The sequence below is a fragment of the Protopterus annectens genome, chromosome 9.part0, assembly GCF_019279795.1.
Source record: "Protopterus annectens isolate FY-2018-M chromosome 9.part0, PAN1.0, whole genome shotgun sequence".
In the NCBI taxonomy this organism is placed as follows: Eukaryota; Metazoa; Chordata; order Ceratodontiformes; family Protopteridae; genus Protopterus; species Protopterus annectens.
This window is the reverse complement of record NC_056743.1, coordinates 690,062,355-690,084,189: the sequence shown is the minus strand read 5'-3', so window position 1 is coordinate 690,084,189 and position 21,835 is coordinate 690,062,355. Positions and strand designations below refer to the sequence as shown.

The window sequence follows — 21,835 nt, the reverse complement described above, 5'->3', positions numbered from 1 at the left end:
AACTTAGCACAAATTAATAAAGTTCTCTTTTCTGAGGAAGAAATAATTGTTTATTCAACAATGGACATGTTTTTGTCTGATTCCAAATTGACAACTGAACAGCTTAAATAGTATCATCCCATGGGGAGGTACCAGGTCTGCCTAGATAGAGATGTTTGGTTGGTGGAAACATTACACCACCGTTTGTATTGCCAATGGAAAGGGGTTGTACCTGGTGTTGCCATGTTACAGAGTTTTGTATCATTTCACATTTTAACTTTGTTAGGTACTTCTCATCAACAGTACATGAAAAAAAGTGACAAACCACCATCTTATTTCCACCAAAATAAACATTTGGAAATGCTTTCACCCATAGGCTTCCTCAACTTCCTCTGACTCAAAGCCCTGTCACTATACTTGGTATCCTACACACTGCTAAGACATAACATGTGTCTGGCATACAAAGCATCCTCTGACACATTACTGATGGATTTACTGCACATCAGCAAGTCAAATGGCATCAGAAATACCAGTCTAGGGATTTAAACCTCTTCTGCAACATCAACAGAATGCTTTGGAGGGACAGGTATATCTCACAGAGGATAACACTTTTCTGGAATAGACACCCCATCCACATAAAAAGTTTATCCCTGCCCATATTCAAGTACAACTTAAATCTATGGACGGGAAACAGAAAATTTACCCCAGGACTGCCCTTTGTACTACTAATGGACAGAGGCAACTCCGAAATGCTTTATCCTGTGTATAGGTTTCCTCAAATTATCTATAGTATGTTCAGAGAAAGAGCAAGAGTGTGGGATTTTGGATGCAGGTCCTCAAGGAGAATAATAACCATACAGAATATTATATTCATAAAGTAGAAATTATTATAATAATTAAGCCAATACAAAAATGGAGAAGGATTTTGCCAGTAGGGATGATTGCAAGTAGAGGAACAGAAAACAGAGAAGAGGGGGTTGGAATTTACTGGAAAACCTGTCAAAGGAATAAAGACATTGAGAGCAAATAACAAAAGCAGGAAAGGTAATACAGTGGGATGAGGCCAATAAGACATTTGGACTGCAGTCTGCAGACTGCCTGCCCTACCAGGGTTTGATCTCAGAGTACAGGCAAACAGAAAGGGATTTTAAGTGAAAGACCTGCTCTGCTATATTTTTTAGATGACTCTAGAACAGAAGCAGCTGTTAAAAAGGGATAATTAGTAAGGAATATACAATATTGCATGACAACTGTAAGAATCAATCACAGGAGGTTAGAAAAGATTGGGAAGAGAGACTGGAAAAGCTATTTACAAGAAAACAATGGGAAGATGTATGGCTCCCAAGCATGGAACCAAGTCCAGAAGGCTTAGGATCTTTGCTTGGAAGTGTTTATCTAAGTATTTTTATACCCCAAGCAGACTTCATAGAATTTTTCCTCTTGTAGACATCAAATGTTGGAGGTGTGATGGAGAAGAAATAGACAACTGGAAGCATGTGTTTTGGGAGTGAAATGAGTTGGCAGATTTTAAAAATTCTTTACAGAGAACTCTATCAGAAATACTTGGTGAGCACATGGCTGTAATTAAGGCAGTGACTCTCTTGAGCTGGGATACAGGATCTGAATTGCCTAGACATAGTAAGGCCTTTGGCTGCCAAAAAATAATTACTAAAAAATGGAAATCAAAGTCTACACCAACTGTATTTGTGGTATTGACTATTATAAAAAAGATAACATAACTGGATGAGGAATCTTCAAAAAAGGAAAGAAGCAGACTATATAGAAGTAAATGAAAACTGTGGAAAGAATACATGCATAATAATGTTCAGGACGAGTGAGGTTTAAGAGACGTCAGGAATTCAGCAGTTTTTTGTAATGTTGGACTGATGATAGCAGCAAAGAAAATATATGTGATATGTGTTGTATTTTAATGTAAATGTTAAAATTGTTTGTTTTCTTTTCTGTTAATGTATGTTGGCCTATGTCTTAAATGATAATTTAATATAAGTGTCTAAAACAATATTTCTGTTATGATCCTAGTTATTCATATTAGTGCTAATGCATAATTATCAACCATGGGATAGTTAAGGCTAATCTATAACCAAAAGGGATAGGTTATTTTGAGGACAAAAAGAGAAAATGGCTAAGCTTAAAATGACCCAAACAGGCAGCTAGCCTAGTGCTTACCCATGAAACTATGAACTTGAGACCTTTTGTAAACTTCCGTAATTTTATTATAGCAATTTCCCATGGCTGGGTGTGGGTAATACTGGGTTTACCCACAGTTGTCATGGTGTTGTCACGAGGGCAAAGCCTGAGTTACCAAATAAAGCCAACCATGGGTAAATCAGCATTACCCACACCCAGCCATGCGTTATTGCTATTATACAATGACATAATTTAAAAGAAATATTACTTACTTTTCTTAAATAATGTCTTTGCATAACAGCACCGTGGTGTTCTTCCATGTTGTTTCTGGATTCTACCTTTTGCTGATGTATTGCGCATGCATACGGGACTCACATTCCCACACTTATACAATACATCAGTGCTTTAGAAAGCAAGCAACAGAAAAAGGATGATCTCCTTTGCTATTTTTTAAAGAAAGAAAACTGTAACCTCTGGATACCTTAGATAAATTGTGCATTGTCTGAAGGAAAGAAAGTCTGAAATTGAAATGCGTGTCATTATTTAGTGACATTGTTCCTCAGTGATTTGTTGGAAAACCACAAATTTTATGAGGAACAAAAGTCACTAAATAATGACATGCTTTTCAGTTTCAAACTCTTTCCTTCAGACTAATACTTGTATACCATATACCAATAGAAAAAAAAAAGTCTGTCCACTCAATGGTACTTTAGCAATTGGACTTTTTTCTATTGGTGTATGTTCGATTTACAATGGGCATGCTGGTTGGGCTGTCCAATCAACATGCTCATTTTTTAATATTAATGGTCAATCATTGCATAATACTTCTGTGATATACTGTTGATGATTGATACCTAACACTATTACAATGTAAAATGATATAAGACTTTGTGTCTTCTGGGTAACATAGACAGACTTTGTACCTTCTGGGTAACATGGACACAGCAGGTACAGTCCCTTTCCACTGACTATACAAATGATAGCTTAATTTTTCCATCTCTACCTAGACAGATCTGGTACTGCCCCCTGGAAGGATGTTGTTTAAGCTGTAATTGTGAGTTTAGAATGACAAGAATGTTTGCCCATCATTGAATAAAGATCTGCTTAACCCCTTAACTGGATTTTTTTCCACTGAAAAGAGATCTTTATTTATTTTTGCTAAGTTTTGCTAAGTTAACTGTGGTCAGAATCTGACATTTTGAACAGTTATCTTTATTCCTAATCTTTTTTTTTTGTCCTGAATACAGTTGAGGCTACAAGGTGGGATACCAGATCAGTTCTTCATGGATTTCACTGCCTTTTTTCATGAGTATGTGACCATGTGCCAGACATTGTTAAAGTACTTGCATTAATTATGCAAAAAACACATTTTGTGTTTAGCCTCCTTTTTACTTTTGCACATTGTCAACAAATTCTGCTAGTTATATCATTTTGGTTTGTACTTTGTAATTTTGATTTATTTGCATAAACATTGTTTCTACTATGCACTTACTTTATACATTATATATGATTATCCTATATGTGGTTACAAGCAGATGGCCAACCATCCACTTTCCAGCATAGTTTTCCCAAAGTATCATTTTTTCCCATAAGAATTTCCTATTAAACGAAGTAGATGCCAGCTCATACTTTATTCAGTTATCATTTTTATCATTTTATTTTTCTTGTAGAGTATTTTCTATTCTACAGGATTGCCCTGTAAAAGTGTGGGCATAAAGTCACACTGGTGGTTGCCAGAAGGACTGCCCCTTGTAGCAGCAACAACAACAAAATGTATTAGATGCATTTTGTGTGGTAGGTCTGGTGTATTTGTTCTTGCACATCTTGAAAATATATTTATTTATATATTTATTTTAAAGTTAATTTATTAGTTATTGTGAAACCAACAGGGAGTAAGTAAATTTCCTGAACACCTGGCATGCAATAGTAGCTGAAAATTCATTACTTACTGTGAATTCCCATTGGGGATGGATATATTGTCCAAAAGGTCAGATTCCTTTGCTGGAGAAACTAATCCAGGCCAGGGTGACAACCTATCGTATAGTGCACACATGCTTGCGTACATACCTATGTGTGCGCAGAAGTACATGAACGCATGTACCGCCTATATTCAAGTGGGAGGATCTATAGATCTCTGATGGCAAATCTCTGATATTTGGGGGGGAACTGAAGTACTCACTAAAAAAAAAAGAAAATGTGATCATACAGAGGACATGCAAACTCTGCACAACTCATGATAAACTATTGGTTCACGTGATTATCTATCCTATGTTGAAGTGAAATGCAAACTGTTCTATCTCAGCAAACCAACTGAAATAAAAAATAAGTAAAAACTACTAATATTTCCTATAATAATTCTGGCTGTAATCCTTTGTAATTATAAATTATGCAATCATTTTTTTAGTGATTTTTGTCTTTACAAATAAATAACATTATAATGAGTTCTCTTTTGGAGCCTTTTTCAGAATTTCACTGCACCAGCCTCACCCATTTAGACATTTTGCAGTGATGAAAATAAAGTGAAAAAGAATAATATAAATAGATGCCACTTTAGTATTTACTTTAGGACATGTTAAAATAATAATAAGTGATGCCTTTTTAAAATGACTTTAAGATTTGTTGTAATGGACACAGCAACAATCTATGTGAAAACCATTAAATGGTTTCTCTAATAAAATAAGTCGTAGTTTTGAAATTATTTCTGAGATGTAATAGCTACCAAGAACACACACACATACACACACACACACACACATATATATATATATATATATATATATATATATATATATATGGGTTCACTACACATTACCGAAAACCCACAATACCGACACCCATACACCTGACACCAAATACCCGAAAGACTACAAGACCGACGGACCACAAGTGCGAAATTCAAAATCGCGAACGTTTGTAACACATACAGTACACACATACACAGACACACAGCTTCCCCTCACAATCAAACGATTAACTTACACTATATTTAAGCAGGGGAGCAAGCCCCCCTGCACCCCCCTCCCATGTGGGGGGCTTTGCCCACCCCCCCCCCACTTTAATATTCTAACTCAGAGATCGCACAAACACACACACAAGACAAACTCACACCCACACATTACAGTCCCTCACACACACACCACAGTCAGAACGCACACTAAAGCCCCTCACAAACACACTTACACACACATACTTACCTGAACTGCAACACCAGAAGCGCTAACTCAAAATATCCGAACATCGGGATTATGAAATTTGCGCTTCTGGTCTTGCGATAATCTGGTCTTTCTGTGTTCTGGACTCGGGATTCCGAGCATCGGTAATATGGGCGTTCGGTCTTCCGTAGTGGACCCATATATATATATATATATATATATATATATATATATATATATATATATATATATATATATACACATATATACATATATATATATATATATATATATATATATATCTTCAAAGGCAGCTACTTTAAATCATAACCTGCTTACAGCTAAAAGAGAGGTAAAGTTATTTTTTTATAGTAAAGTTCAGATCCCACAGGATGACCAGAACTCTGAATGTTGTTTGCAACCCAAAATACTCAAAAGTAAATTATAATGTTTTCTTCTCTAGCAAAGGAAAGATCATTTAAACCAAAGTAGAATCTGAGAACTGCAGTCAGGTGTACCCACACAAGCATAATACATGCAAAAATCACACGGGAAATAATGAAATGCAATTGTTGCTCAGGCTAAAGTAATTCCTGTCTGTCAAGCAGATATTCCTTGTAGAAATGTTTCTTGGCAAACACCAGAATATGTCCTTTACATATTAAAGAAATTTTAGACTTTACTATGACAAAACAAACCAAGCATGAAGATGATGGGTTTTAAGAATAAGGTGTAAAATTCTGCTCTTGTCTAATGTAAGCAAGTTCTGTTGAAATGGAGTAGAGATTAGAGAGTGCCCTGCTAAGGAGATCAGAAGGGAAGATCAGTACTTCATGAGTGTAGGATTGCCATGAAAATCATTTGGGGACTGTTTTAATTTGTTTTCCCATTGCCCTTTGAAAGTCTGAAAAGTAAAGAAGGGATTTTCTCCACAGTGAAAGATGAATGAGTCTATAATGAATTATTGGGAGTTTGGATTGAGCTGACAAACGTAAGAATATTCTGCATTTCGCAAAGTAAAAAAAAGATCCACTTCTGATGTATCCCAGCATGTAAAACTGAGTTAAGGCCCTACATCTCAAATTCTCTTAAAAAAATCAGCCCTAACATTGGATTTCCCAAACCGTCAAGACAGAGTATTAAAGCAAAAATGTTTCTGTTGGTCCCAGTTGCACATAATTAGTGCCTCAAGTGTGACATAATGGGGGGGGGGGGTGTACAGAATCAAAAATAATGCACTGCTATCTCCCATGTGAGGGACTGCACCACCTACCCCCTCTCCTAATTATCTATACAGACTCCAAGATTGCACATTATTATGGAAAGGGTATATTTCCAAACTCCAGGGAAATGTGCAGTCTCACACATCTGTCAACCATCTGTTCTGTTGAACAAAGTGTTTCGACAAATCAGATGTTGACCTTACAGCTTTTCAACCACATGCATATGTGGTTTGTGAGTGTGTGTGTGTGTGTGTGTGTGTGTGTGTGTGTGTGTGTGTGTGTGTGTGTGTGTGTGTGTGTGTGTGTTTGTGCATCTGTATATGTATGTACATATGAATGAGAGAAGACTCTGTGTACTAGGAACGTACATATTTGGGGAGAAGTGGAAACATAATCTGATTCTGACTGCACGATATTATGAAAGCAGAGTAAGCAGTGTAAAACTGAGAAAGGAGAAGAAATCAGTACTGTAACACAGAGGCAGAATGCTGCCTGTCCTGCCAGCAGCCCAGGTTTAACCAACACTCCAGGTCAGAACTGATTGTCTGGGTGGGGAGTATCGGGAATCTAACAACATGTTCTCGTCTTCTAGAGAAGGACGCTGGCTGTGTCATCACTTAACTACCACCTGGTGGCTGTCAGTTGGTACACACAGTTGGTCCACACAGCAGGCATGTACATAAGTAGGGCACCTGGCAATAGTTTCAAGTGTTAGCAAGTAAGTCAAAACCCTCACATGCCTTCTCCATTTGACACATAGCACTTCTGGCGCCAGGGGGCTGCAAAAGTTGCACAGAAAATTCTTCTACCATCTGCAGATCAGAAGGCATCACCTCTTCACTGTCCAGTCCTTGTATCCCTCATAAAAAGCTGTGTGGGGGTACAATAATGGTCAGATAGCGGGGGTCAAGGGTAGAATGGCAGAGGATCAGTGGAGGTGGACGAAGGAAAAAATTAATAAAGAAATATTATTTAATCAGTTGGGTGGTAGGGCAGTATAATTTATCACTAGTGAGGTGACAAAAAGAAGATCTACAAACACGTTCGAACAAATGAAAAAATGGCAGAAATGCAGAATTAATTTCAAAAGTTAAACAGAAATCACAGTTAATATTATGTCTCATATCTCCAACTCTCAACTCTCGACAATATTACAGAATGTCCCTGATTTAGCCTCATATTTTTGGTCTGTTCCTGGCAAATCATTTAAAATATCACTTTTCCAGACAATTCTTCTGAGTCACCTTGGAAAGGACTGCTTGTGTCTTGTGGGCTTACCTAACTAACAAATCTAAAAACTTAAAATAAATAAATAAATTGAAATTACAGTCACTAAATAATGACAACTATATGAGTTTCAGACTTCATATCCTTCAGAAAACGTGCTAATGCAAAACTTGTTCTGGCTACTTTCTAAGTATATAAAGGCAATATTTAAAATCAGTCACTACTTTTGAGCCTCTGCCCCTGCCCATTACCATTTTTCTTTAGCTCTGTCCCTCATTATTGAAATAAGAGCTTGTGAGGTATGTTGGGTTACAATTCTGATCTCTGGTTACTGAGTGTATAAAATCTGCATGTCCTTGTTTCTGCCTGTGTTTTCTCAGGTACTATAGTTTTCTTCTTCCTCCAAAAAAGCATGTTATTTTAATAGCTGAAAGGAAGGAATAAGTGCTCAAAACAAAATAACCAAGAAAATGTAAAATGTGAGCACTCAGGAAGCAAACAGCCAGTAGGCAGAACAAAATCCGTTTAATAAGCACTCCAATAAAACGATCCACAGCAGCAAAACACACATAAATGCTCAACAGTTTAAAATGTGTTTTCGTCAAAATAATGACTACATCAGATGAATGTATACCTCTTAACTTCAGTCCTATTTATACCACCAGCAATATAAAGCAACCAATCAGATAACAACAGATTCAAAATGTGCAATATATACACAATTCCTTAAAAACTGTTGTTTTCCATATCTAAAAGTATAAATAAGAAGTTCTAAATGCATACAATTTGTTTCATTAATGCAAAATATATTAAGAATATAATAAATATAAAATGCTAGTAAAAAAACATAAATTAATACATTATACAAGCAGTTCAATGGTCATAATATCGCCATCAGGTGGGCTGAATGGAAATATCATGCTATAACTTTGCTGATCTAAGCTTTAAAATGGGCCAGGGAGACAGCTTCATTTAAACCTGGCAATTTTGTAGCTTCAAGAGATAACTGCCAGAATAATTCTCTATACTCCAATCTTGTCTCCCATGGGACCCCCTAATGTCCTTTGGCACAACTTCTGAAACAAAAAAAGTGAAAACAAGCATCTGGACATACTAGCTTGTGTTTATATAAAGCATTATTAGTTCATTTATTCTTTATGTCATAGTCATGTTCATATACCCTAGTTTTTAATTTTCTTTCAGTTTTGCCTACATAGAAAAAAAAACATTTTTCACATTGTGCAAGATATACAAGACCACTTATATTACAATTTGCAAAAAAACTACAAATCAATTTATCCCTACAAGCTAAATAAAAAGATTTACCCACTTTGTGAATGAAAGAACACTGGGAGCAGTGACCACACTTAACAGTACCCACCTTTACTTCTTTACTTAACCCTTTACTCGTACTATTTTCTAAAATGTTCTTAATGTTCCATCCTTTCCTATAAATTAATTTAAAAGGCTCATCAAAAATCCCTCCAAAATCAGAAATATTCTTAAACCCGTTCCATTCCTTCTCAAGGATACCCCTTATTACCCCTGAGTCCCCACTAAAATCTACAACAAAAGCTTCATCCATGCTATTTAATTGCAGATCTTCTCACAGATCACTAATCGCAAATAAGGGTGTCACAGCCCCTAAAATGCGGACAAATCTACCTTTCCTTTCCCCCAATACTTCAAGCTCAACATCTTTTATTAAGCTAGTGGAGGAGGAGGAGGGTGCTAGTATAGTAAAGATATGAACTGGAGAATGTCTCCTTCCTGTGTACCTTAGAAACAAAATTACCTTCATCCTTACTAATTGTAATGTCCAAATAGTTCATTTGTTCATACTCAACCTTATAAGTACACTTAAGGAATGGGGTAGCATTCCACACGATATTGGAACACAATGGTTCAACCAAATATTGATTAAACTTTCAAATTTTAACAATAATATTACAAATTTATTAACTGATTTTATGGTGATTATTTTAAAGAACAATTTCATTTATTTTAATGGGGAGTTTTTCAAGCAAAACAAAGGGGTTGCTATGGGATCACCATGTGCCTCAGCATATGCAAATTTAGTTCTGTGTCACTGGGAAAATGAATATATTTTTGGAACACAATGGGAGAATAATATTTTACACTATAGAAGATACCTAGATGATATATGTATTTTATGGAAAGGTAGTAAAACAAGTTTAGAAACATTTTTATTATATATAAATGAGACCACAAGTTTTCTAAAATTTACATCCAATGTTAGTGACACACACATGAATTATTTAGATGTATTGCTAGTTAAAAACACAGAATTACAAACTTTTGAATCTTCTCTATATAGAAAACCAACCTTCTCCAATACATATCTCCATTTTAGTAGTGCCCATTCTTTTTCACAGAAGAAGGGCATTGTTAAAGGTCAATTCATCAGGGCTTCAAGAATGTGTAATACAGATGAAAAATTTTTTGTCGAAGCCCAAGTGCTAAGAAAACTCTTCTCTGAGAGAGGTTACCCATTGACATTAATAGAGAAAATGTATCAAGAAGTTTTAGAACGAAGAACAGGCATACACAGTCCACTATTAGGCAAAGTGTTGGAACCACCAGTGTTAGTAAACCCCACACCTGAAGTTAAAATGAATTCCCCTTCTTTTCAAACTATTTTTAGTTGTACTTTTAACAATGAAACTGAACAATTAAAGAAAATGGTTAACAAATACTGGCCCATTTTGACTACAAACGAAGAGACAAAAAAATGGGTGCTAGAAAGACCGATGTTTGTAAATGCAAGGAATGCTAATTTGAAAAATATGTTTGAAAATCAACCACCAATACAATCTGGTAATAAAGGTGGTAGGATTGGAACATACAAATGTAACAGCTGCAAACAATGTTCTTACATTCTTGAAAGCAATGGTTATTATATTAAATCAAGAAAATTTTCTTTAAAACCAACATGTTACTACAACTGTGGGTCTAAAGGTATAATTTACCTAGGAATTTGTCAGGAATGTGACAGTTTTTACATAGGCAAATCAGAAAGAACACTACGTAAGAGAATTTACGAGCATATGTATGACATTCGGAAAAAGAAAGAAACGAATGCCTTTGTCAAACATCTCACCAAATGCCCCAACATGACATTAAAATTTATGGTTATTGAGCAGGTTCCTCTTAATCCCAGAGGCGGAGACTGGGAAGCTACTATTGAATTTAAAGAGTTGAATTGGCAACTTAGATTAAATGCATCAAAATTCCCAGGACTCAATGAAGCTATTAGTATTTCAAGCCTCCTTAAATTAAGAAGGGCAAAATTATGACTAATTTAATTAATATGCTAGGTGCACTTTAGGATTAAATATTTTTGCACTAATAATTTTTTACTGATTAAGAGTACACTTTAACATTCATTTTGAAAGTGTTCATAACATTTTTTCATCTGATATTAATCATTTAGTCATAGACTCATTCCTAATTAATTTTAAATGAAATAACAATTTTTGACGAAATAATAAGTTTAAACGAAATAATAATTTATTGACAAAATGTTATATGTAGTAGAAAATACCCACAGTTTACATTTTAAATGTTTATGTTTAGTTCAAATATAAGTACATTTTTTAAGGTATTTAATGGATATTTAATATATATATATATTTACACATTTATATATTTATATAATCATATATTCATTTATATATATTTATACATATTTATATAGTTATATATTTATTTATTTATTTTAGTGTCAATCAATAACAATGTATTTAATGTAGTTGGAATTTAATTATTTAATTAATATAATAAGATTGTTACATAGTTATACCTACGTGCATGTTTATAGACACATAAATAATATTGTATTTAATGGACACTTTTTAGATATTTTTAGCACAAGTTTTAATAGATTTTAAGCAAAGGTTGCTTACTGCTAAAATAATATTATAATACTGAAGCGTTACTTTAATTTAATAACATTAGACTTGACATCTGTCTTCCCTTTAAGATGAATAATTAAAGGTCTGACAGAGTATGAATTGCTAATTTAAAATTTATATTTATTCTATGAAGTTCGAGCAATGATAATGCTAAGGAATAATAACTTACATTTGATCTAACCAACATCTAAAAACACATTACATTCTTTCAATGATTACACCACGCAAGAATAAATATTAGGTGGTCAGCGATCGTGAATACAGTATCACACACGATAACTGTAGAGAACGAAATACCCAATACATTAATAGATTTTTTATAATTATGGGTAACAAAATACATAGAGAGCAAAATAAGGACCAAAAGAATTTAGATTTATACAAGACCTAACATTTGGTTTTTCGGTTTAGTTTTAAACAAGCACTAGTTGAAGAACCTTATTAGTAACTAAGGCAATAAATTGGTAGTTTTAGTACAATGTTTCACACAACATCACTGACAGACAAGTACAAATAACAGTGAATAGGATGCACTATGGTAAAAGTATTTTAAAAAAACTGTTTGACGAATATTTATGTGAACTGAATACGTTTAGCAGCGACTCTCCTTTAAGCATTAATGAAGTACTACTCTACAAATGACTTAATTGGAGTGTTACAACTTTTCTAATTGAATAACTGTGTTTCCAGCATTGTATTTAAGCAAGCAAAGAAATGTTAGTAGTTCATCTTGAAAAAGCCCGTCATAGGAACGGGTGAAAGCGCTTGATTCATTCTTTGTTTTACTTTGGATTTTACTACTAGCAAGTGTTTTACCTGCCGTGTATTTTTAAACTGTTGCTTCGCATTAAAGGATTATTCTTTATCAACGGAGAAGTATTTTTTACCATTAGACTTTTAAGACTTTTAAGAAGAAGTTCATTGGGCTTTGGTGCTTCTGCAACTTTTTTCAAGATATACAAGACCACTTATATTACAATTTGCAAAAAAACTACAAATCAATTTATCCCTACAAGCTAAATAAAAAGATTTACCCACTTTGTGAATGAAAGAACACTGGGAGCAGTGACCACACTTAACAGTACCCACCTTTACTTCTTTACTTAACCCTTTACTCATACTATTTTCTAAAATGTTCTTAATGTTCCATCCTTTCCTATAAATTAATTTAAAAGGCTCATCAAAAATCCCTCCAAAATCAGAAATATTCTTAAACCCGTTCCATTCCTTCTCAAGGATACCCCTTATTACCCCTGAGTCCCCACTAAAATCTACAACAAAAGCTTCATCCATGCTATTTAATTGCAGATCTTCTCACAGATCACTAATCGCAAATAAGGGTGTCACAGCCCCTAAAATGCGGACAAATCTACCTTTCCTTTCCTCCAATACTTCAAGCTCAACATCTTTTATTAAGCTAGTGGAGGAGGAGGAGGGTGCTAGTATAGTAAAGATATGAACTGGAGAATGTCTCCTTCCTGTGTACCTTAGAAACAAAATTACCTTCATCCTTACTAATTGTAATGTCCAAATAGTTCATTTGTTCATACTCAACCTTATAAGTACACTTAAGGAATGGGGTAGTTCCTGAAATATAATTGAAAAACTCAGGAAATCTTTCCTCTGTATCTAACCAAAAGATACAAATGTCATCCAGAAAATGACAGTAAAAATTCCAACATTCAGCAAATTCAGAATCAAAAATATATTTCTTTTCCCAAAAAGACAAAATTATATTGGTGTATGTGGGGGCACAACTGGCCCCCATTGCTACACCTTGTAGTTGCTGAACCCCCCCTTCATAAAAAATAAAATAATTCTTCAGGACCACCTCCACAAGGGTCAAAACTGTACGGAACACACTGCCACTGTATTTAACATATTCAACTAAAGCCTCCTCAAACCAACACATCCCCTCTGTGTGTGGTATTGAGGAGAACAAATCAACCACATCAATGGTAACGAAAATGATCCTGTCACTATACAACTCTGGTTTAATGTTTCTCAACATGTCCCACAATTTTTTTAAAACACTAGCCCCCATCAAGGACATGTCCTTCAACTTATAATCAAGAAATTTTGCTAAAGGAGCAGTCACAGAACCTTCTGACGAGATTATGGTGTGCAAAGGGGGATCCTGAATATTTTTATGAACCTTAGGAATTCTGAAATTGAACAGAACTCTATTTTTTTTCTAAATGCAAAAATGTATATGTATCCATGTCAATTGTTGCTTCCAATAATAAATCATTTAAAATTACAGAAATCTTTTTACTTGGCAATATTAACCTCATTTAGATACACTCTAACATATCTAGTCCCATCATTCAATAGCTCCATCATTTTCGCTTCAAAAAGTATACTGTCCATAAAAACATTGCCTCGCCCTTTATCAGGTTTCATAATTCTTAAAAGTTTATTATGTTTAAGTTCTTGAAAAAGTGCACCTTCCTCTCTTGAAAGGTTCGATGTTACTCTCTGTTCTTTTCAATCCCCACCCTCAGTTCATTCTCTGAAAAGACTTCAAAATTCCTTAACTGGGGATAGAAGAGGGATTAAAAGCAATTTCTCTTCTAAGCACTGTACTATTTCTTAATGGATTTTCCTGTCCTCGAAAAAAAACAACTTTAAATTTTTCTTTCTTAAAAATAGTTTTAAATCAATCAAACCTTTACTAATGTCAGCCTTCTTACGGGGAACAAATTTGAAACCTTTTGAAAAAAGCTTAAAATGTGTTTCATTTAAATGGATTTTTTTCTGCCTACTGGGTGTTTGCTTCCTGAGTGCTCACATTTTACATTTTCTATTTTAATAGCTGCTCAACAATGTTCACTCCCCCACATTTCACTACTATATTTTGTTAACCCTTGACCTCGTGACTCGGGTCATAATTGAAAAGGGTCTGTAAAGGATCAAATTTCGTAACAACAAATAAATAAGAAAGTAACACTCCAGAGGACTTCCATAAGTATTTTGATTAATAAACTGGAGCTATGTGGATAAACACTAACAAGAGAAAAATATTTAACAACTATATTGTGGAAAATTATGGGTTACTGCAGATTGCTGTTTATACTGATGACATAAGTCACATCTTAATTCTCCAAACAATTATTCGAGATATACAGTAACCTATAAATTGCATTTGAGTAAGAGGTATGAATGTATCTAGTAGAAACATATGAAAATTACTTTTAAAAATATGCTCTTTAGTGCTGCCATCCGTTCAATTCCTTATGTATATGCATTCTGTTCCTACACCTTGTTTCATCTGGTACTTAACTGTCTGTAGCTAACTAATTGCTGATTGCTACCATTACATTGCACTAGTTCATTTCTATGTCTATAAAAACAGTTTTAGAAAGCAAGCATTTAATAAAACTCACTGGGTTCATCTGAGTAACATGTAATAATATAATGAAAGCATAAATAATTCTACTGTTCAAAGTTACCTTTTCTTCCCACATGCGTTTGAGTATATTTAATATATTTCTGAAGCATTTCAATGCACCCCTTCTCCAAATAACCATGCATCTCTATATTGAAGGCTATGCCAGAATCCCATTCATTTTTAACAAGTTTAGCTAATGGTGTTGCTGCAGTCCAAGTCAGAGTCTCTTTATCAAATGAGATGAAGTCCTGTCCATCATAACCTAACTGAAAAAATGCATTGCTGATCCTGGTGGTGTCATCATTCAAAGAACAGCCAAGCTTATGCTGTAAAGTATGGATACCTAAAACACAAAAACAAGAATTTTATGTTATACATGCTTGCTTCCCAGTGCCGGTAAAGCTCTCTAAAGAGTTTATAGTCATTAGACAGGCTCCAGACATTGTACTTCAAATTCTGTTTCTATGCCATTCACAGAATAAAAAAAATGTTCAACAACTGGTACAATAAAACATCAAACAATTTAAACAAATTAACTATATCAGTAGTCTCAACAGCTTGGTACTCTTTTCCTGGTCCTTTAAGACAACCCACAAACACTACCTCAAAAAGGTGTCAGTCGGCTGAGTCAAACAAGATTTTGGGCTAATCTGGAGCTGCAACTGCAAAGGGGACCTAACCTAAAAGTAATATACCCATGACTTATTCCTACCCTTCCAGCCTAGCATTCCATCATCAACTCGGCAGTCAGAGTACCAAAATTACTTCATGCATGAACTGTAACCTTAACTCTGTTTTTTAACTGTGGATTTCTTTCTAAATTTCTGTCTGTGAGCTACAGAAACACACACTCGTGTACGCATGCATGCACCACACACACACACACACACACACACACACACACACACACACACACACACACACACACACACACACACACACACATACACACACTCTGAAGTACAATAAAATCCTTCTTCACTCCCACTCAACCTCAGTCTGCATTTAACCTCTGGATCTGGGTGTAACCCTACTGGTCAGAGTACCCAATCTCCCGATACTGGTGAACTGAGTGACAATGGGAGGTGCTGTAAGGGCTGAGGAACGGCCACACCTGCACACATTAAGTGGATTAACTAGTCTCTTGTCATTTCTTTCAAGCAGACTATATTGAAACTAAGTTTTGCAGCACCTTGTCAGACTGTATTAGTTTGATTGCTGCTTCATTGGTGGTCACACTGTGTGTTTGACAACATTCTGTTGCTATTAGTTAACAGTGTAACTGAATGGGTATTTGTCACTCACACTGGGAAGGGGATTTAAGTTTAAGGAAAAGGGAGTTGAGGTTTTGGGGGCAGGAGGGAGACAGGGTTATATAATGATCAGGAAGTTCACATTTAGGAAGTGCTTGGTGAGTTTAGATTTAGGGATCAGGAAGGGAGTTTTATGCTTAGACTTCGCATTCTGGGAAGGCTGTGTAGTTTAGTAGGATTGGGTTGTGTGGAGAAATATGTAACTAAGGATGTTTGGGGTAGTTTCAAGTGGGAGTTTGATATTTTAGTGAATTCAGCATTTTTATTTCTTTTGGTGGGTTAGTACTGGATGAAATTTTCAATGATGCAGGTGGTTTTCCTTTTAACAACACAGACCTAATTTTTATGATGGTATTATCCTCGCCTCCATTTTATATGCTGGTGTATATTTTGCACACTTTAATGTGCACCATAAGGAGTGGCATATCAACATCCCCATTCCTAAGGTGATGACACCTCCCATATTTACCCAGCCTAAATGTCCTTGTGAACCCCTCTCTCCATCAGAGCTACAGAAGTTGCATGTGATACTTGCATATCATCCCCCCACAAGAAAGGAGCAGGCAGGCAAAGCCTTATCCCTCCTCTTCCCTCCTGAAAACTAGCTCCTATGGGTTCGTTAGCTGCTAACTGAAATCGTCACTTGAGTTTTAGAGATCCCTACTGCAGAGGCAGGACTCATAATACTGAATGCTGACATGTAAAAAAAAAAAGACCAAAACTGCAGGAGAATAGTGAATATTGAAAACCTCTCTTCTCATTTAAACTTCTTTTGGTCCCCTTACACCCCCCGCCCAAAAACCTATACATATATATATATATACTGTAGATCAATGTGTGTATGTCTCTTTAAGAACCTCCTGTGAGCATGTACAAGTGTATTGAGTACTGAGTTCAAGTCAGAGTGCCATTTTGTAGTTAGCTGTTGAGATGTAAGCATGCATGTGAGTAAGCTCTGTCTGTTAATCAGTCTGTTTAACTTTATTGATGCTGCTCTCTATCCTGATGTGTTTCTATGTAATAAACCATCTTAAACAAATGTTCCCGCCTGCCTGTCTTCTAAGTGTAGAGGGACGACTGATATATACCAACTCAGAGATCACCATACCTCAGAGAAAAGGGAATATTCCAAGAAATGGCCATCTCAGGCATTATATGTATGCCCATTTTTTCAGCCAATCAGTCTTCATATTTTGGGACTCGTTCTAGCAGGTCCCGACATTTCACATGGTTACTGGTCTATAGTCATCTACACCAAGTAAGCTGGCAACTACAAGCTTAACTCTGATAAGAATCCTGCACTGTAAAATGTCATCTTAGAACTCCCAAAATTAATATCAGGTGATAATGGTATATGAATAAGCTATTTAAGTTTTCCTGCATATAAACAAGTTTAGACACTTCACTTTTTCTGTCCCAGACTAGGCTGTCCATACTGGATAAAAGTCTGGAGCCACTCTATACATAAATACTTCAAACAACCCTTCGACTATATATATTCAAAGATGTGCTGGGATTCTGTTTGTTTTTAGTGATCAAAGATGATCTGATTGTTTACATTATATCAGCTATAGCTGATAACCATTTCAGGGAGGTAGGAGTCAAAACTGTAGTCAACAAGTCTTCTAAGGGTAATCAGTGGTTGAATATATCAGAGATAGGTTCGTTCATAGGTTCGTTCATAGGTTCGTACTAGGCTATCTGCCCTAGAGCATTTATAAGCCTAGCCAGAGTGTATGTGGCTTACACCACCCCTTAGGATGAGAATACTATGCCCTTTTAGGGTTTAGTTTACTATGCCTCTGTCTAGTAGTGACACAGAGATGACCCCCGGGGTAAACCTACGATCTCCCATCCACTCTTCGAGATTTCTCTTGAATAGAGTCAGTGAGGGGCTCTGCCTAACATGGACTGGGATTCTGTTCCAGAGTGTAGGGAGCCTCTGGGTTATGAATCTGTCCCTCCAGCACGTTCTATTTATTTCTGTGTTGAGGTTTAAGTCACTTGTTCTCGTGGCTCTGATGGATTTGGATTTTCTGAGGTGGAGCATGTCCATTAATTCAGGATTGGACATGGCCTTGTACGTCAGGTACAGATCACCTCTGAGTAGGCGGTATGCGACTGAATAGAGCTGGAGTTTTTTCAGTCGGGCAGCATATGACATATGTTTAAGACCCTTTATCCTCTTGGTGAGGAATGTTTGGGGTCTTTCCAACTGCTGCAGGTGTCGGGTGAGATACATTCCAAATGGGGCATTGTACTCAATCATTGGCCTGATAAGAGAAGAGTACAGGGGCACAATGACCTCTCTTGATCTAGATGTGAAACCCTTCATGATAAGGTGGGCAATATAGAAGGTCTTCCTAACCACTTTGGCAATGTGAGTGTCAAATGAGAGGTTACTGTCAACCTGGGTCCCTAGGTCCCTGATTACCTCTTCCGTACTTAATGGATTTCTGCCTATGTGGTAATTTGTCGGTACCTTGTTTTTCCCAAAGGGTATAACTATACATTTTTTGGCGTTCAGCTTAAGGCCATGGCTCTGGCACCAATTATCCATTTCTATGAGGCCTCTCTGAAGGATGTTTGTGTCCGCTGGAGTATCAATTATGGCGCCCAGTTTGCAGTCATCTGCGAACTTTGTCAGCCACAATCCTCCTATGTTTGCCTGTACCTCGGAAAAATAAATGCCGAACAAGAGGGGTCCCAGGACTGAGCCCTGTGGGACACCGCTTGTGACTGGCTTAGAGTCTGACATAGCTCCAGCAACTCTGACCCTGTGGGTTCTGTCCTTGAGCCAGTTTGCAACCCATCTTATGACATATGGGTTTACATTTAAGCTGGTGAGTTTGTCTATGATGCCCGAGTGGGGTATTATGTCAAAGGCTTTTGCAAGGTCAAGGTAGGCTGTGTGAACTGCCTTATCCTCATCAATGGCCTTAGTGACTGTTTCAAAAGTCGACCAAGTTCAAAGGCAGGATCTGCCCTTGACAAAGCCAAATTGGGTAGGATCCAATGTCTGTAGGTCCCCAATGTCTTTGTTTATGAGTTCCATAATGATCCTCTCCATAGCTTTGCAGACCAGGCTCGTCAAGCTTATGGAGCGGTAATTTCCAGGGTCCGTAGAAGCACCGCCTTTGTGAAGTGGGACCACTGTTGCCGTACGCCACTTTTTGGGTACATATCCTGTAGTAAGGCTAAGATTAAACAGCAGCCTTATGTGTGGGTTTAGTTCCTCTTGAAGTTCATGTAGCACACAGCCCGGGACACCATCCGGTCCCATTGATGCTGTGTTTTTAGATTTAGAGAGGGCGGCTCTCACCTGGGCATCTGAGATGTTAGGGAGGCTACACTCTGCTGGGATAGTTATTTCTCCTTTTGGGGGGGGGGGGGGAATTTGCACTGAACCTGTCTGCCAGAATGTTAGGAATGTCGGTGGGTTCAGTGTATTTTGTGTCATTTTGGACTAACTCTGAGCATATCTGGGAGTTTCCACCCAGGTTTCTAACATAGCTAAAGAAGGCCTTGTGATTGTCTTTTGTGTCTTTTGCGATTTTTCTCTCAAAGTTGGCCTTGGATGATTTTATGAGTGATTGTAGTTTTTTGCTAGTACTGATCAGAGATGCCTTCCCTTTTAGGGATTTTGCTCTGTCATGTAGTAGCTTCCTCCTCCTGTTGTAAAGTTTGTTTATGGCTGGGGTCCACCAGACCGGGCGCCTGCCTTTGGGGGAATGGGTCTTTGCTTTATTTGGGATTGCATGATCCATGCATTCTTGAAGGTGCCCATAGAAGGCATTTGCAAAGGATTCAGCAGTGTGGGTTGTGGTTTCCACTGGCCCAGGGGCCTTGAAAGATACCACTTCAGTCTTAAGAAGTGTGAAGTTTGCTTTTGAGAAGTTCTTCACTGTGGTCTTTTGTGCAGGGGGTGGGGGCGGGATGTGGATTTCCAGTGAGATTAAGTTATGATCTGATCTTACCAAAGAGGGATGTACTTCCGGTGTGGAGCATTTTGTCCCCATGTTTGTGATGATCAGGTCTAGTATATTGTCTCCTCTTGTGGAAATGGTGACTAGTTGTTCCATTGCGTTTGAGTTTATGAATTCTAGGAACCTTTGGGCTAGGGTGTTGGGGCTTGAGTAATGTTCCCAGTCTATGTTTGGGTAGTTGAAGTCTCCCAAAATGATGGTATTTGGAGAGACATTCATACTCTCCAGTGTCTTCAGGAAGGCTGTGTGGGGTTCCTGAGTTTGAGAGGGTGGTCTGTAGCATGCTACAAACTGTAAGGCAGTTTTGCCTATGGTTAGTTGCACCTGGATAGTCTCCGATGCTTCGTGCGTTGCCACTAACCTGGAGGTGTGGGTATCTTTGATGAAAATGGATACTCCCCCTCCTTTTGTGGTTTTGTCCAAGTTTTGGGGCTGGAAAGCATGATATGAGGTAAAACCTGATAGTGCTGGGGTGTTCTCAGGAGCCTTGAACCAGGTTTCAGTCACTGCACAGACATTGATGTTCTCCATACTGAGGAGGGCTTCGAGGGCGTGCATCCTGAGGTTTAGACTTCTGGCATTGAGCAGCATTACCCTTAGTTTTTTTCCACTTGTGTTTTCTAGGGAGGTAGGTTTGTCATTTGAGCCTTGCCTAAAAAAGGCACTATGGGGGTGGCAAGAGCCTTGGCCAATATCCGGAAGCCCAGGGGTGACAGGTGCAAGCCATCCCTTGCGAAGCAGCGTGGCTTGTCAAGCATGTCATCCCAAGCAGACAGACACTGGATCCCCTTAGAATGACACCAGTAATTAAGCCAATTGTTAAAACTGATCATTTTGTGTTTGTACTGTGGCATCATTTTTGGTGAGGGTAAAATGCTGCTCAGGGTCAGGGTCATACCGGCCTGAGCTACATAATCAGAGAGCTCCTCTATGTCTCTTTTCATATATTCCAGGGAGGTACGTCTCAGGTCATTCACACCGGCATGTACAATGACTGAGTCATATTTGTACTTGCTGTGGAGTGACCTGAGTGCTTGTGTTAGGTGGCGGATTCTAGCTCCCGACAGACAGCTTACTGTGACCCTCTCCTTGTTCAGTCTGGTGAGCGGGACGTCAGTGTGCCTGACTATGGAGTCACCTATTACAAGTGTGTCTGGCATGTTGTTTGGCCTTAAGGGCTGTGACTGTTTAGCACACTGACTTTGTGAACTATGTGTTGCATGTGCTACTTGGTGGTTGCTTGGGTGTCTGCTTTGGAGGCCTCTGTTGTTTTGGTAGATTTTTAATCAGCGCCTCCGAGTATGTTTTTGTGTGTTTATGTGTTTGGTTTGCAGTTGTGATAGTTCTATGTGAGACTGGGTTTGTGGTGTGCGTGGTTACCTTCTCCTCCTGACTGGTCTTGCCAGTACTGAATTTAGAGAGCTCAGCCTCCAGTTTGGCTATATAGTTGCATCTCTCGCATATATTTGTATTTGTTGGGA

General features: G+C 37.3%; 1 protein-coding gene across 2 annotated transcripts in view; it reads right to left on the bottom strand.

Annotated features, from left to right (window-relative positions):
- LOC122811452 (major histocompatibility complex class I-related gene protein-like) overlaps nucleotides 1–21,835 on the bottom strand; it is a 685,432-nt gene that overhangs the window by 207,704 nt on the left and 455,893 nt on the right. For both annotated transcript variants that reach the window (XM_044083304.1, XM_044083303.1), the window contains exon 3: nucleotides 15,117–15,398. In XM_044083304.1, the coding sequence (XP_043939239.1) occupies nucleotides 15,117–15,398 (282 nt within the window). The remainder of the gene's footprint in view (nucleotides 1–15,116; nucleotides 15,399–21,835) is intronic.